General features: G+C 31.5%; 1 protein-coding gene across 2 annotated transcripts; it reads right to left on the reverse strand.

Annotated features, from left to right (window-relative positions):
* Positions 1 to 268: 268 nt before the first annotated feature.
* Positions 269 to 6,506, reverse strand: LOC101506224 (probable serine/threonine-protein kinase WNK5). 2 transcript variants are annotated; one of them, XM_004506375.4, is made up of 7 exons: positions 5,713 to 6,506; positions 4,274 to 4,539; positions 3,776 to 3,999; positions 3,227 to 3,384; positions 2,281 to 2,593; positions 1,271 to 1,615; positions 269 to 883 (listed from the first exon to the last, which is right to left on the reverse strand). In XM_004506375.4, the coding sequence occupies exons 1-7, from the start codon at positions 5,785 to 5,787 to the stop codon at positions 435 to 437; spliced, it is 1,830 nt and encodes a 609-aa protein (XP_004506432.1). In that variant the 5' UTR covers positions 5,788 to 6,506; the 3' UTR covers positions 269 to 434. The 2 variants fall into 2 exon arrangements, with proteins under 2 accessions (XP_004506432.1, XP_073226403.1); XM_073370302.1 differs by lacking the exon at positions 4,274 to 4,539.
* Between the last annotated feature and the right edge of the window lie 9,434 nt (positions 6,507 to 15,940).

The following is a 15,940-nucleotide window of genomic DNA, read 5'->3' on the forward strand; positions in this document are numbered from 1 at the left end:
ACTATGGGTTCTATTGATGAAATTATACAAGTCTACAAATGGTTTGATTCACCATTTGGGATGGAATGATTCACCATTTGGGAGAGGTTTTACTTCAACAAGTAATAATAATATAATTTAATGTTGAAGCTCATATACTTAATGGTTTAGAATAAATCTTATGTTCTAGAATTTGGATGGGAAACACCCTATTATTAGAGGAATAATCATAATTATGTCCTAATTTCAATTTAGTAGAATGAAATTAAAGTTGTTTACTCTCAAAATATAGTATTCTATGCATTCCATATTTCCATATACACAAGCAAGTAAAACATATACAGAGTTTAAAATAAATTACAAGTATTTCACATTATAATGAAAGGCAATACAAAAAACACACCAAAAGTAGTTAAATAACAAAATAGTAGATTATGAATCCATAGAACTTGAATTCAACAAGAAAATGATCCATCTCCTTCTGGATTCTTAAACCCAATGTTCTCAATGGCACCAACAGTTTTAGCCATCCTTCTCTTTTGCATCTCCTCCATCAGTGTTCTTTGCAGTTGTTGTCTCCTAATATCAACATAGGAATTAATCTTAGTTAGCTTATGACATCTATTCCTTGGTCCATGATGATGTTTATGAGTGTGAGTATGAGAATCCATTCTCATGTTGCAAAACTGTTTGGTGATTCCAGCTTCAACTTCCTCTTCTTGAGGGTAGAATCTTGTCCACTTGTTGCTACTTTTTGGATTGCAGCAAAGGGGTTCTTCTCCTTTTGCAAAACTTGAACCTTGTTGCTCATCTTCATTGCATGAGTCGTTGGAATGGAAATTGAAATAATTGTAGGAGTTCATTGAGCTTTGAGAACTTGCATCATCATTCATAAATAGATCATCTGCAAATAGTTCTAAGTCTTAAATTTGAACCAATTAATTGCAACATTCACTACGTTCAAATTCAAAAACTGGTATTTTTGTTTTTGATGTACCACATAGTCCAATAAAATAACTATTTTAGACTAAAAATAACAATTTTTGAATTTATTAGGATTGAATACAAACAAAAAAATTTATATGACTAAAACAATACATCATTATAATTGCAGCGACTAAAACTATATTTAAAAAATTTAGGAATTATAGTGGAATTTTCAATACAATGACTAAATGTTCTATTGTTGCAATTTAATAACTAAATTGGTGATTTATTTATTTTGAATGTTTTAAGCAACACTTTAACTATATAAAGTAATTTGCATCATAAGTTTAAAGAAGAGAATTACCTTGTGCAAAAGGGTATTGGTTCCCACGAAAGTAGGAATTGTTATAGGAAGGACAAAACATTGGGAGAGAATCATGTGAGGAAGAGCGAGGAGATGATGAGAAGAAAGGATGGTGGTTATTGATATCATCCTCTTCTTCATATTGAAAACTATGTTGTCTTTGATACTTGTAAGTGTCACAATCCCTCCATGTTGGAACTATAGTTGATATCTCTTCTTCTATCATCTCAGCAATTTCTAATGGTTCCAAGTCACTAATTTCTAGTTCTTTGACCATTTCATTTGCAACCTCAATGGCAGTGTCCTTTATGGTGTCAAACGGGAAATATATATTCCTTGTGTTTCCTGTATTTAAAGTATAATATCTTAAAAAACCCACTTAGATGTAACAATACAAGACAGACAGGGATTAATGACCATACACATAAACATTTTTACACTAAAAGTAAATACAAGTCGTTGATTCAGGGGTTATATGATGATGAAACTTATAACTATATAGAAAAATGATCAAATCAATGATTACCATTCATTGTTAATATAAAATTAGTTTAGACTCCATTTTCTCAAAAATTAAACGGTAACATTGGTACTAAAGAAAAGGGAATTAGATTTCTTGTAAATACAGGACGATGTATCTGATCTCAGTTTTCTGATTTTGAATTGACGGTCGAAATCATTTTACTTAAAAGACAATTTTCGATCTAAATTGTTCGATCTCTGGTTAACGATCGTGATTAAAAACTGCGTGTAAGTGTGTGCTGATTTAAAATTTCAAATATTGGTTAAATCGGTCATTTAAAAATATTTTTTAGGAATAATTTAGGTTTTTTAAATGAATATTTTTACCAACATTTTAGATTTGAAAGAACCAATTGGATACAATTGATATCTTATAGGCCAAATAGGTCTTAGTAATTTTTCTCAAACACCATTTTGATTATATAATAAAATATAATATCTACAGACAAAAAAATACATATTATATCTTGAGGTGAAACAATACATACCATTTTTATTGAAAATTTTTACTTTAAGGAAAACAGTGTCATCCTCTTCATTCATAGTCCCTGTGATTGTCATGTGTGTGCTCTTTGTTTGATCATTCAATGAATGTTTGTCTTTAGGATTTGATGTTGTGAAATTGAGTCTACTAAGTGATGTTGGAGTTGGCAGTAATGAGTCAAGTTGGTCCGTGGCTAAAAAAGGGTCCAACAAGAGCTCCTTTGCTGACAACCTCTCTGAGACATTTGCCAAACATTTTCCAACAAACTTTTGGGCTTCTAAATCTTGGATCCTATAAAATGCTTCTGGTAGCTTCCCCTGTAATATCAAATCATCCAATGTTTTAAAAATGAGTTATATGGTATTGAGGTCATAGACCGATTATTTTATATTAATATGATTTCATTTTGTGTAGATTTTATTTGGTTTAAATAGTTTGAAGTCAATTCATTATCTAAGCATTTTTAAAATAGTTTAAAATTTAATGTCAATTTTGATTGACAGTTACGAAATACTTTGGTCTAATAGTTACTGGGGAGTTCTAAGAAGGGCATAAGCAACAACGAGTCAAATGTTTTAGCACAACAAGATATTTGCAGACAACGTCTCAACTCAACCCTAATACATTAGGTATATGGGTCACCACTTTTACATATTTACCATTTAACTAATTTTCAGTTGACGTGGACCTAACCACTCACAATTTAACTCAACAACAATAATCAAATATTTGATTAAATTTTTACAAAAACAAGTTTGTTTGTCAAAATCTTGTTTGAAATGAGATCAAGTCAATTTTGATACTTTTTGACACAACAACTATCTAAATTTTGATACTCCTTTCAGAATGAATCTCAACCAAAGGATTAACTTTGACAACTACCGTCTAATTATAATATGATATGAATTTAAACTAAATGGATTGATAAAGAAAAATTCAATTAAACTTACAGAAGTAACTTTCTTGTATATTTGTGCAGGGTTAGAGCACTCGTTGTATGGGAACTCCGAAGTGAACAACTCTATCATACACATACCAAAAGAGTATATGTCAACCAGCTCATTATAGTCCTCTTCATACAATTCTGGTGCCATAAATTCAGGTGTACCTAAAATATCATACCAAGTACACATAATTTCAATTTTATACAAATAGTAATATTTGGATTACTAATCATTAACAATTTAAGAAGTGAGTCTCTCACAGTAGACATATTCTAAAATCATCATTGAATTTGTTAAATTTTAATAAAATTCGTCCATCTTTTAGTATTCGTAAGTACTAAAATGAAATCAAGTCGGTAAAATCAAAGTTTATGTGAATCTTAGTGAATAATGCCAGAAATAATTTTTATAATAAATTCAGACAAAAAAATAAACTCAATAACATTTTTACAATTTTAAAAATTATTTTAAAATATTGATAATGTAGAGACTAAATTAAAACAACTATTTAATTTCAAGACTTAAATATTAAATTATTTAAGTAGCAAAGATTACCTATGACACTATGTGCATGTTGAGAGCCACTTAGAATAGCTGCAAGGCCTAAATCACCAATCTTGACCTTCCCCATATGACCATTGACAAAGATATTATCACACTTTAGGTCTCTATGAATCACTGGCGGATCATGGCTGTGCAAATACTCCAAACCACTTAGAATTTGGCGACCCCAATTCTTTATTGCTCTTATATCTACACGAGGGTACTTCTTTCTATACCTAAATTATATATACATATGGATGTAAATATCATAAATACAAAATATAAGAGAACATATATTATTATTTTTTTTCTTACAAATATACGACATTTTATTCTTGGTCTTCGCTGTTTTATTATGACTTTTTTGTAATGTCAATTATTGCAATGATAATGTGACGGTGACCATGGTTTTAATTATAGAGTTCAATTAGGAATGCCATTTAAAACCTTGGTAAAGGATTAAAAAAATAAAATAAAAGGAATGATAATAAGTGATGGTTAAAGAATTACTCTCTTAGGGTGCCGGAAGTGAACAATTCAGTGATAAAGTTGAAAGTTCTACAATTGACATCGATCCAAGTATCATGAAAGGTAATGATAGAGTCATGATCCAAGTTCTTTAGAAGATGAACCTCTGAATAGAGGCGTTGAAGTTGATCTGGTGAATGAAAGACATCATCAAGCATGACTTGGTTCCAAGCCACTTCTATTCCTAGGACTTCATCAAATGCCCTATACACTACCTTCATGGCTCCTTTGCCAAGGACATCCCTCAACTACACGCACCAATAATCATAATTTAGTAATAATTTAATTTTAACACCGAATAGGCAACTAGATTAATTAGATGTTTATGAAAAAATCTGATTAGAATTTTTTATATATAAACTATCTCGTGCGACTAATCACTAATGTATTGATATTCATTTAAAAGATTGATATGTCTCAATATATATTTTTTCATACATAATCAAGTTTCGAACTCCTAATTAAATGAATATGGAATCAAATTATATATGTACAATATGTCTCACACAATGTTAGTTTAAAGATTCTCTCTCCGATCCATTTCGTAAGAGACAATTATGTTCACAAAAATTGATGTATTGATTAAATATATAAATTTTTGCTAACTTAGTTGTCTATTGTAAAAAAGTAGGAGATGTGGTACTCGTTTAACAATTTTCTTTAAAAGTCAAACATATATATTTGGTGTAATAATATATTTTTTTAGCAAGTATGGTGCAATAAAATGTCAAGTGAGTTTTAATAATTCAATTTGATACATTATGAATCACCCTTGAGTGTAGAGAGTTAACCATGTGTGATCAAGGTTGTTGGACACGGTAACAAGCCAAGACTTAGTAAACGGATAAAACAGAGCACATGTGCTTAATTTCTTTATACGATAATATTGACTCAATCATAGATGGTGTTAACAATGACATTATCTAACAGATGGCAATTGAAAAATAATTCAAATAAAAAAAATCTGTCCTTTATTATGATCAAAGACAAACATTACAGAATTGCTCTAAATTGGATAATAAGAAAAAGTAGCTTTAAAGTAAAATCACATGTCTTAAAAAAATGTAAAATTAATTTTCACATGTAGAGTAATTTTGTGCAAATTATGTAGCATCCTTATGCAAATCGAAAGAAAGAATTTCAATACATACTTTCTTTTGACTAATGAATTAATTAGTTATTAATTCTCTAATTGAAGTACCATAGAAACTTTATGAATTTATCATTTCATATGCCTCTAACTTAACCAAATGAATATAAGAAGTGGGTAGATAGCTCAACTGATTGGGGCTAAGGGGTAACGAATCGTTGGATTCAAATTCAAACTTAAGTGAAAAAAAAAATAACATAACAATTAATTACTAACTTTGATTGTTTAAAAAAAGAATCATATGAATGTGAGAAATTTCAGAAATACTTACACGTCCATATCGACCTGAAGGGTCAGTTTCAACATATCCAAGCTGAGCTTTGCCTCCTATTCTCCCCTTATACATGGCTCTAACAAATATTTTGACTTAATTTATAGATATAGTAATAAAAAAATTTATTTATGTAATAGCTTATAAGAATCAAGTGAAGGTGGTGCTAGATAATCCGAGGCTTCCACTCATGATTTTCATAAGAAAAAACACCAAATAATTGCCATAAGAGCCTTGAGTAGTCAACACTTAGCATAATCCAAGCCATTTCAACAAATCCACATGAAAATTCGTAAATATTTTTGGTAACCATTGGTGTCAAAGAAATTTTAAGATGAAAATAAGAAACTAGAGGAAGATATGTAATGACAAGGGAACTATTTTGTATAGAAAATTTATGTTTGTGTTGTCCCACAATAAAGTTAAACCATTAATTGTGTGTTATAAGCCAACAGAGTAATAAGTATTTTTGTTGAAGATATTTGTGGTTGAAGAGATTTTGAAAAGAATTAAAAGGCTATCTTATAAATTGAAAAGACCACAGATATGACATAGGAAGGAAAAAGGGCTTCTAAATTTGAAGAATTTTGGGCCATGCTTTGATAGAAACATTTGTGGATGTAAAAGATACAGATAAACCAAATCAATTTGGATCAGTGGAAGAGAGGATCTAACTAGAAAAGGGTGTCAGAGATTTTGATTTTGGAGTTCAAAGAACAAAGAAAAAATTTCAATAGCTTTAAGGATTTGGTTAATTTTGTGGATTGTGGAATGTGAAAAAGAGTTGTGGTTGGAGTCTAATATGGAATAGTCTAAGTAGGGAAATATATTTATGTATTATCAATTTTATATTGCACGGTTAATATTTATTTAATTAATAATTATAACAATAATGTGTATGCTATTGATTAAAAAATATATATAAGTTATGCCTTAAAAAGGATAGGTTTGGAATTCTATTAATCTATGTACAACTCACTTATATAATTTAATTGATGTTTTAATATTAAATTTCATTAATACAAGGCTGAGTTGAAAATTCTTAATGTTGATTATGTCACTTATTTTTTAATTAGTTTCATTAACATGACAAGTTGTTCAGATAATTTTTTTATTGTTAAGAACAATTTAGTTCTTCTCAAACAAAAAATATACATGTACTATGTATAGTCATATATGAATTTGTCAAATGCATCGTATAATGACTGTTGTGGTTGAAATTTGAGGAATACTTATTTTAAGGGTAATTTGAGGAGTTATCTTCTGGAGCTAACATATTCAACTGACCCACGCCACATAAAACTACATTTTTTAATGAATCAAAATGTCGACGTGTGTCAACAAAAACTTAAAAATTACATCAAACAATCAAACAAAATTTTGAGTGGTTAATAATTGCGAACCTATGTATAATGGTATGGGGGCTCTTGCCCCCACGAAGGAAACGCACTTTTATATAAAAATGTCTAATAACATTATGTTGCACCTAAAAAAAGTATAACTGTTGTCTCTAAAAAATTATAAAAGATAAAACAAAATAACTAGCAGTAATTTTAAGCAATATCCTTCTATTATTTATCATTCTTTTAATACTAAGTGCATACAATAATATATAATGTATCTTGTGATATCTTAAAAGGAAACACTTTCCTCCATATTATAGTTGTTTTTGGAGATTTTGTCATAAAATTTTATTTTGTAAATTAAACTTAAAATAATTTATTTATTGAATATTATTATAATTATGTCTTTGCCTCCACTATGAAAATATTTTGGATCTGTTACTGCTGATTAACAACACCATCCAATAAGTCCATTAGACACCTAAACTCATAAATAGAAAGCAAAAGAGTTAAAGCAAAAAAGTATTCTTAATCAAGACAAGCCATCGTCTCTATCCAGGACCAACTAAAATCAAACATAAATCTTCGTCCTTATATGTATAAGCCACCATCAAGAAAGAAGTTTTATACGGAATACTAATGAACTAAACTAGAAAGAAGTTTTATACGGAATACTAATGAACTAAACTAAAATATGACTTGTGCATTGCGCGAGATATATAGACTTTAACATATTAATATTATTGTGAATAAGTTTTTAAATTTTTAAAAATAATACAATGTATTGATTTTATTTGTAGAGTATTTTTTTTAAATGATTTTAAATGTTTGATCAATCGATTTATAATTTAATGTCTTATATTACATTTCATTCATTAAAAATTATGAGAAAATAGAACATAAATAGTATTATGTAAAAAAATATATACGTATTAAAATATATTAATAAGTATAAAGTAAATAGTATATTATTCATTAATCATTTATGGTCTATATATATGATGGACCAAATAATCTATTAAAATTAATATGTTAATATATATGATAGACCAAATAATCTATTAAAATTAATATGTTAATCAATAATCTGTTAAAATTTACAGCTTTCTAATTACTATATTATTTTAAAGAAATATTAATTGTTAAACATTCATCACTCTCTCAAATGTGTGGTTAGGATTCATAAAACAAAAAATCACTACGCCAAAAATGACATTTAACAGCGCCCATTTTACAGCGCTTGCTAAACACAAGCGCTGTTGTAATTATATTTTAAAAATAACGGAACATTTTACAGCGCTTTTGATGACAAGCGCTGTAGTAGGTCATATAACGTTTTTGCATAACGTTATAAGACTTTTACAGCGCTTGTCAAAAAAGCGCTGTAAAAAGAAGCGCTTTCGCGTATCAGTTACATCGCTTTTTTCACAAGCTGCTGTAAACACATGCGCTTCCAAATATTTGAACTACCTAATACAGCGCTTTTTTCACAAGCGCTGTAAAATACATGCGCTTTCATTGAATTTAACTACCTATTACAGCGCTTTTTTCACAAGCGCTGTAAACTGCATCTTTCAAATAATTATATACGTTGAAAACCCTCATATCCTCTACGTACTGTGCGGCCATCTACGTTGTCTAAGGTATTTTTTACACATGATCTGTTATGTTTTGAAATTGTCAAAAATTGTCAAAAACTCATACCACATGATCTGTTCTGTTTTGAAATTGTCAAAAATTGTCAAAAACTCATACCACATGATCTGTTCTGTTTTGAAATTGTCAAAAATTGTCAAAAACTCATACCACATGATCTGTTCTGTTTTGAAATTGTTAGTTGATATTGGTTTCTTTTTGAAACTTGTTGATATGTTTTGAAAGCTTATTATTTTTGTTACTGCATTTATATAGGTGGTATAATATGGATAGGAAATGGATTTCAGCCAATCGATTGTCAAAAGAGTATGAAATTGGAGTGAAGGAGTTTGTTGAGTTTGCAGTGAAGAATGCAAAAGATCCAAATAGAGTAGTTTGTCCTTGTTTAAAATGTTGTTTTGGAAAACGTGTTAGAGAAGATGAATTAGAAGGACATCTAGTATGTAATGGAATTGATCAAAGCTACACATGTTGGATAAGACATGGTGAGAAAAAAAAAGGAAACATTAATTTTGAGAATAGTTCTACATATGCTTCAACTGATTTCGATACAGATACATATGAGCCGGACCGAGTTGATGAGATTGCAAAAGCAGTTGAAGAAGATCTTCGAGATTGTCCTAAAATGTTTGAAAGTTTGTTGAGTGATGCAGAGAAAGAATTATATAATGGTTGTACTAAATTCACAAGACTGTCAGCGATATTAAAGTTGTACAACTTAAAAGCGAGTAATGGATGGTCTGATAAAAGCTTTACGGAATTATTAACACTCATAAAAGATATGTTGCCAGATGATAATGAACTTCCCAGTCGAACCTACGAGGCTAAACGGATTTTGTGTTCTATTGGAATGAGTTACGAAAGGATTCATGCGTGTCCTAACGATTGCATTTTATTTCGAAACGAATATGAACTACTTAAGGCGTGTCCGAAATGCAATGTCTCTCGATATAAGAAGAAAGAATCTACTCCAGCAAAAGTCGTGTGGTATTTTCCTATAATACCAAGATTTAGGCGCATGTATCGCAGTGAAGAAGATTCAAAACACTTGACATGGCATGCAGATGAAAGAATTAGAGATGGAATGTTTCGACACCCTGCAGATTCCCCACAATGGGCAAAAATTGATCACGAGTATCCTGAATTCGGGATAGAGTCAAGAAATCTAAGACTTGCACTTTCTACTGATGGAATGAATCCACATGGTCTTCAAAGCATCTCACATAGCACGTGGCCTGTGATTTTGGTAATATATAACCTACCTCCATGGTTATGTATGAAGCGTAAGTTTATGATGTTGTCTCTGTTAATTTCTGGACCCAAACAACCGGGGAATGATATCGACGTATACTTGACTCCTCTAATCGAAAATTTAAAAAGTATGTGGGAGACAGGTGTGGAAGTTTATGATGGGTATAAGAAAGAATGTTTCAATTTAAGGGTTATGTTGTTCGGCATAATTAATGATTTTCCAGCATATGGTAATTTATCAGGATATAGCATTAAAGGTCAGTGTGCATGTCCTATATGTGAAGAGAGTACAAATTGGATGCGGTTGAAACATTGTAAGAAGAATGTGTTTCTTGGACATCGTAGATTTTTACCTTATAGTCATCAGTATCGTGGGTGGAGAAATGCATTCAATGGAAAATCAGAGGAAGGTAAAGCTCCTTTAGCACCGACTGGATATCAAATACTTGAAAAAGTACAAGGTTTGACCAATAAATTTGGCAAACCTTTTGCGGGAGAGCTGGTGAAAACTGGGTGGAAGAAAAAGTCAATTTTCTTTGAATTGCCATATTGGAAGTCATTGTATGTAAGACATTTCCTCGATGTGATGCATATTGAAAAAAATGTATTTGAAAGTGTTATTGGTACGTTACTCAATGTTCCAGGAAAGTCTAAAGATGGCGTCAATGCAAGATTGGACTTGGTCGATATGGGAATAAGAAATGAACTGGCTCCAGTAAAGAAAGGAAATCGCACATATCTACCTCCAGCCGCTCATACTCTATCTAGAAAGGAAAAAATTGTTTTATGTAAATTTCTACACGAAGTTAAAGTTCCAGAAGGATACTCTTCGAACATTAAAAATTTGGTTTGTATGAAAGACCTCAAGTTAAAAGGTTTGAAGACCCATGATTGTCATATTATAATGGAGCATTTGCTACCAATAGGTATACGTTCCATTTTACCTGAAAAAGTTCGACTAGCCTTAACTAGATTATGTTTCTTCTTCAGGGAAATTTGTAGTAAAGTGATCGACCCTCAGAAATTACCGACATTGCAGAGGGAAATTGTTGTTACTTTGTGTGAGCTTGAAATGTATTTCCCACCATCGTTTTTTGATATAATGGTTCACCTTACTGTTCATCTGGTTAAGGAGACACAACTTTGTGGGCCAGCTTATATGAGATGGATGTATCCGATAGAACGATATATGAAAATATTAAAAGGGTACGTAAAAAGTAGAAGTCGACCAGAAGGTTGTATTGCTGAACGATACATTGTTGAAGAGGCTGCTGAATTTTGTACTGAATATCTGTCCAATGTTGAATCCATAGGGCTTCCCATGTCTCGTCATTCGGGAAGACTATCAGGAGAAGGGATAACTGGAAGGAGACTACTGACTATATCAAGGACAGAATGGGAGCAGGCACAATTGTATGTTCTGCACAATGATGATGAGGTTCAACCGTATGTTACAATACACATTGATCAGTTATCTCGTTTGAACATGAATAGGAATCAAAATTGGATAACTCGAGAGCACAATCGAAGTTTTGTAACATGGTTAAAAAATCACATAATGTCAAAATTTGATATAGACCCCGGATCAATTTCAAATAGATTGAGGTGGCTAGCAAATGGTCCGAGCTTACATGTCTTTTCTTACACTGGTTATGTTATTAACGGCTACACATTTTATACCAAAGAACAAGATGATCAGACCACTATGCAAAATAGTGGAGTCACTCTCGTAGCTGAAGCGATGCATGTCTCAAGTGCAAAAGACAAAAACCCAATATATGCAAATCTATCATATTTTGGGGTTATCGAGCGCATATGGGAGTTAGACTACACAATGTTTCGTGTTCCCATATTTGGTTGCAAGTGGGTCGATAATAATAATGGCGTTCGGATTGATGAGTCAGGATTCTTGCTTGTCGATTTTAATAGGGTGGGATACAAAGACGAGCCTTTTATTTTAGCGTCGCAAGCTCAACAAGTGTTTTATGTCACTGATCCTTCTAATGATAAATGGTCTGTTGTCCTATCGACCAATAAAATAAGTGATGATAACAATAATGATGAAGATGTTGGTAATGATCTTTTATTTGCAACATCACAACAACCACATGAAATTGATTCAACTGATGATGGTTTATATCTTAGAGATGATCATGATGAGGGAATTTGGATTAATCCATCGTTTCGTATTGTAAATGGACAAACAAATGTGAATGTCACCAGGAAAAGAAGAAGGGCATCTTAATGTATATATATGTTTAATTGTTTTATATAAGCTATGCATGTAATCTGAACTGTGTTATTGTAAATATGCATGTAATCTGAATTGAGTGTTTTATACTAAGTTCTGATTAATTTATTTTCTGATTAATTTATTTTCTGCTTATATTTAGCTTGATTTGAGTGTTTTATACCAAGTTCATGTAACAATGAGTGTTTTATATTTAGCTTGATTTACATGAACTGAACTGAATATAAATTAGTAATTTACATGAACTGAACTGAACTGAATAGAGAGATTCTCTTTTGCTCAGTGCATATATATATATAGATTCTTCAGAATACTCATTTCTAATAATTCATCATCTCCTAAAGTATTGTGATAAAGACAATGATAACAATATTTTTAATCCAATAAACAATGATAAAAATGTTTTTAATGTCATCCCAACCCAAATAAACCAAACACAAAAATAAAATAAAGAGACATTTTACAGCGCTTATCTTAAAAAGCGCTGTAAAAGATCCTTTTAAAAATAAAATAATGAGTGTTTTATACCTTTTACAGCGCTTTTCACACAAAGCGCTGTAAACGACTCTTTTGAAAGTGAGTAAAAAAGACATTTTACAGCGCTTATTTGACAAAGCGCTGTAAAAAAGCTTTAAAAATAATATTCATCAGACACCTAATTTCTTCAAACACCTTGTACGCATCATGGGAATCCAAAAAACATCAGACACAAACCCATTTCTTCAAACACCTTGTACGCATCATGGGAATCCAAAAAACATCAGACACAAACCCATTTCTTCAAACACCTTGTACGCATCATGGGAATCCCCAAAAACACCAGACACAAACCCATTTTTCGCAACATGGCAATGATCCTGAATACCAATTAAGTTTCGATTTAAGAAGGAAAGAGAATGTAAAGAGATAAAAAGGGTGTTGAGGTGGAGATTGAATTGTGAAAGAGTAAGCTTTGATGTTTGTGAAGAAGATGCATAAAAGGAGAAGAGTTTGGTGAAGAGGAAGGGATTTTTGTGGTGACCAGTTACTACTATGTGGGTTTTGCATGCATGTTGAGCTTGTTTAAAAAATAACATAACATAACAAAACACAAAAACAATAAGGCCTTTTACAGCGCTTATTTGGAAAAAGCGCTGTAAAAGAGCCTTTTAAAATTAACATAAAGAGACATTTTAGAGCGCTTATGTGGAAAAGCGCTGTAAAAGGCTTTAAAAAACATTCATATAACATAATAACACACGGAGGTCTTTTACAGCGCTTATTTGGGAAAAGCGCTGTAAAAGAGCCTCTTAAAATTAACATAAAGAGACATTTTAGAGCGCTTATGTGTAAAAGCGCTGTAAAAGGCATTCAAATAACATAATAACACACGGAGGTCTTTTACAGCGCTTATTTGAAAAAAGCGCTGTAAAAGAGCCTTTTAAAAATTTAACTAAAGAAGCCTTTTAGAGCGCTTATGTGTGAAAGCGCTGTAAAAGGCATTCATATAACATAATAACACACGGAGGTCTTTTACAGCGCTTATTTGAAAAAAGCGCTGTAAAAGAGCCTTTTAAAAATTTAACTAAAGAAGCCTTTTAGAGCGCTTATGTGTGAAAGCGCTGTAAAAGGCATTCATATAACATAATAACACACGGAGGTCTTTTACAGCGCTTATTTGAAAAAAGCGCTGTAAAAGGCATTCAAATAACATAATAACACACGGAGGTCTTTTACAGCGCTTATTTGAAAAAAGCGCTGTAAAAGGCATTCAAATAACATAATAACACACGGAGGTCTTTTACAGCGCTTATTTGAAAAAAGCGCTGTAAAAGAGCCTTTTAAAAATTTAACTAAAGAAGCCTTTTAGAGCGCTTTACAAAATAAGCGCTGTAAAAGGCTTATAAAAAGCGCTGTAAAAGTGTTACGTATATATAACAGTTACCTCTTCAGTTTCCTCTTCATTACGTAACCTTCATCTCAACCTTCATTTCTTCTCTTCTTTTGCAAACCCTATCATCCCGTCCTTTACGAACCTTATTTCCACGATCATCTCCTTCATTTCGAACCTTATTTCCATCCAAGATCATCTCTCCCATTTCACACAATATATTTTCATTGAAATACGTAACCCTCATTACGTATTTCTTCAAACCGTATTTCTGTGAACCATATTTCTGTGAACTTTCTGCAAACCCTCTTTTCTTTGCATTTCGTCTTTCTTCGAACCATCATTATTCAGGTATTGATGTTATTAAATTTTTGTAATCATTAGAATGCATGTTGAGCTTTTTTAAGATATACTGATACATGTTGAGTTTGTTTATAATAATGCATGATCCATGTTGAGCTTGTTGATGTTATACTAAAGTGCATGTTGAACTTGTTGTAGTTAAATGGATACAAACAAAGATTTAGAAGTTCAAAATGAAGAAGTTGGCACCTCTAAGACTTACGAAAAAGAAGTCAAACGTGGTGCAACTATCATGCAAAGGGTGATTAAAGCACGGAGCAGTGGCATTAAATTTGAGGTATACTATATATACTCTGTTTGCTGTGTGTTTTTTTATCTTTTTTTAGGGTTTAGGGCATGTACTTACTATATGAGTTTATTAGGTTGGCTGGAACGAGAGTGGTCAGCCAGTTGACCCCAACAGCTCCATGTTTGTAAGCTACATTGGGGCTGTTGTTCGTCAAAATGTCCCAATAACAATAGACAACTGGAGAGATAAGGCGTTGAAGGATGCCAAAGATATCATCTGGAATGACATTCAAGTAAATATTTTGATCTACTCTTTTGTCATTTATAATTTTTTTTCTGTAAAATACATTACTTATAATTGTTTTCATTGCAGACCACTTTTGTTCTTGATGAGGAACGAAAGTCATATGTTTTGAGAGTTGCTGGGAAAATCCATCGTGGATTTAGATCCCATCTCTCAAATTTCTATCTAAAAGATAGAGAAGGAAACACAAATGCTGAACCTCCAAAGATATATCAACATTATATATCAAAGGATGAATGGAGTGCATTTGTTTCCAAACGTTCTGACCCGGCGTTTGTCGTAAGTGATTAATTTATTAGCATTTGTGTTTTATTATTCATATTCGTAGCGTATTTTAAATTTTTACACAATTGCTATTTTTTTTTTATATAGAATATTAGTAAGGCAAATCGCGAACGGGCAAGCAACCCAAAACACCCATACAAGAAATCACGTATGGGATATGCACGCCTTGAACAACAAATTGTAAGTAATTAAACATCACTTTTATATAATGAAGTAATTTGTATTATAAACTATAGTGTGTAACTAATTTGTATTATTTTGTTTATGATTTTAACGAATAGAGAAAAGACACTCAAGCCGATCAACCCTTGGGTCGTCATATCTTATGGAAGGAAGCGCGTGTTAACAAAGACGGAGTGGTTGATAATGAAAATGTCAAAAAAGTTGTAGAACTTTGTGTAAGTATATTATCACTTTAATATTTTTTAATATTGTATTTTAAAAATGCTATTGAACTTATCTTTTTAATGTTACATGTATTTTAGGAAATTATTGAACAAAGTTCTGAAACTCAAGAGGGCAACAAGGATACGTGCAGGGACATTCTTGGGAAAGTGTTTAATGTCCCTGAGTATTCCGGTCGAGTGAGGGGGAAAGGATTTGGCGTAACTCCCAAAAGCTTTTTTCCTCAAGAGAAGCGCCAAAAACCTTCCAACGAGGAAGTATTAGAGAAGCTC

This window comes from Cicer arietinum, chromosome 6, assembly GCF_000331145.2.
Source record: "Cicer arietinum cultivar CDC Frontier isolate Library 1 chromosome 6, Cicar.CDCFrontier_v2.0, whole genome shotgun sequence".
NCBI lineage: Eukaryota > Viridiplantae > Streptophyta > Magnoliopsida > Fabales > Fabaceae > Cicer > Cicer arietinum.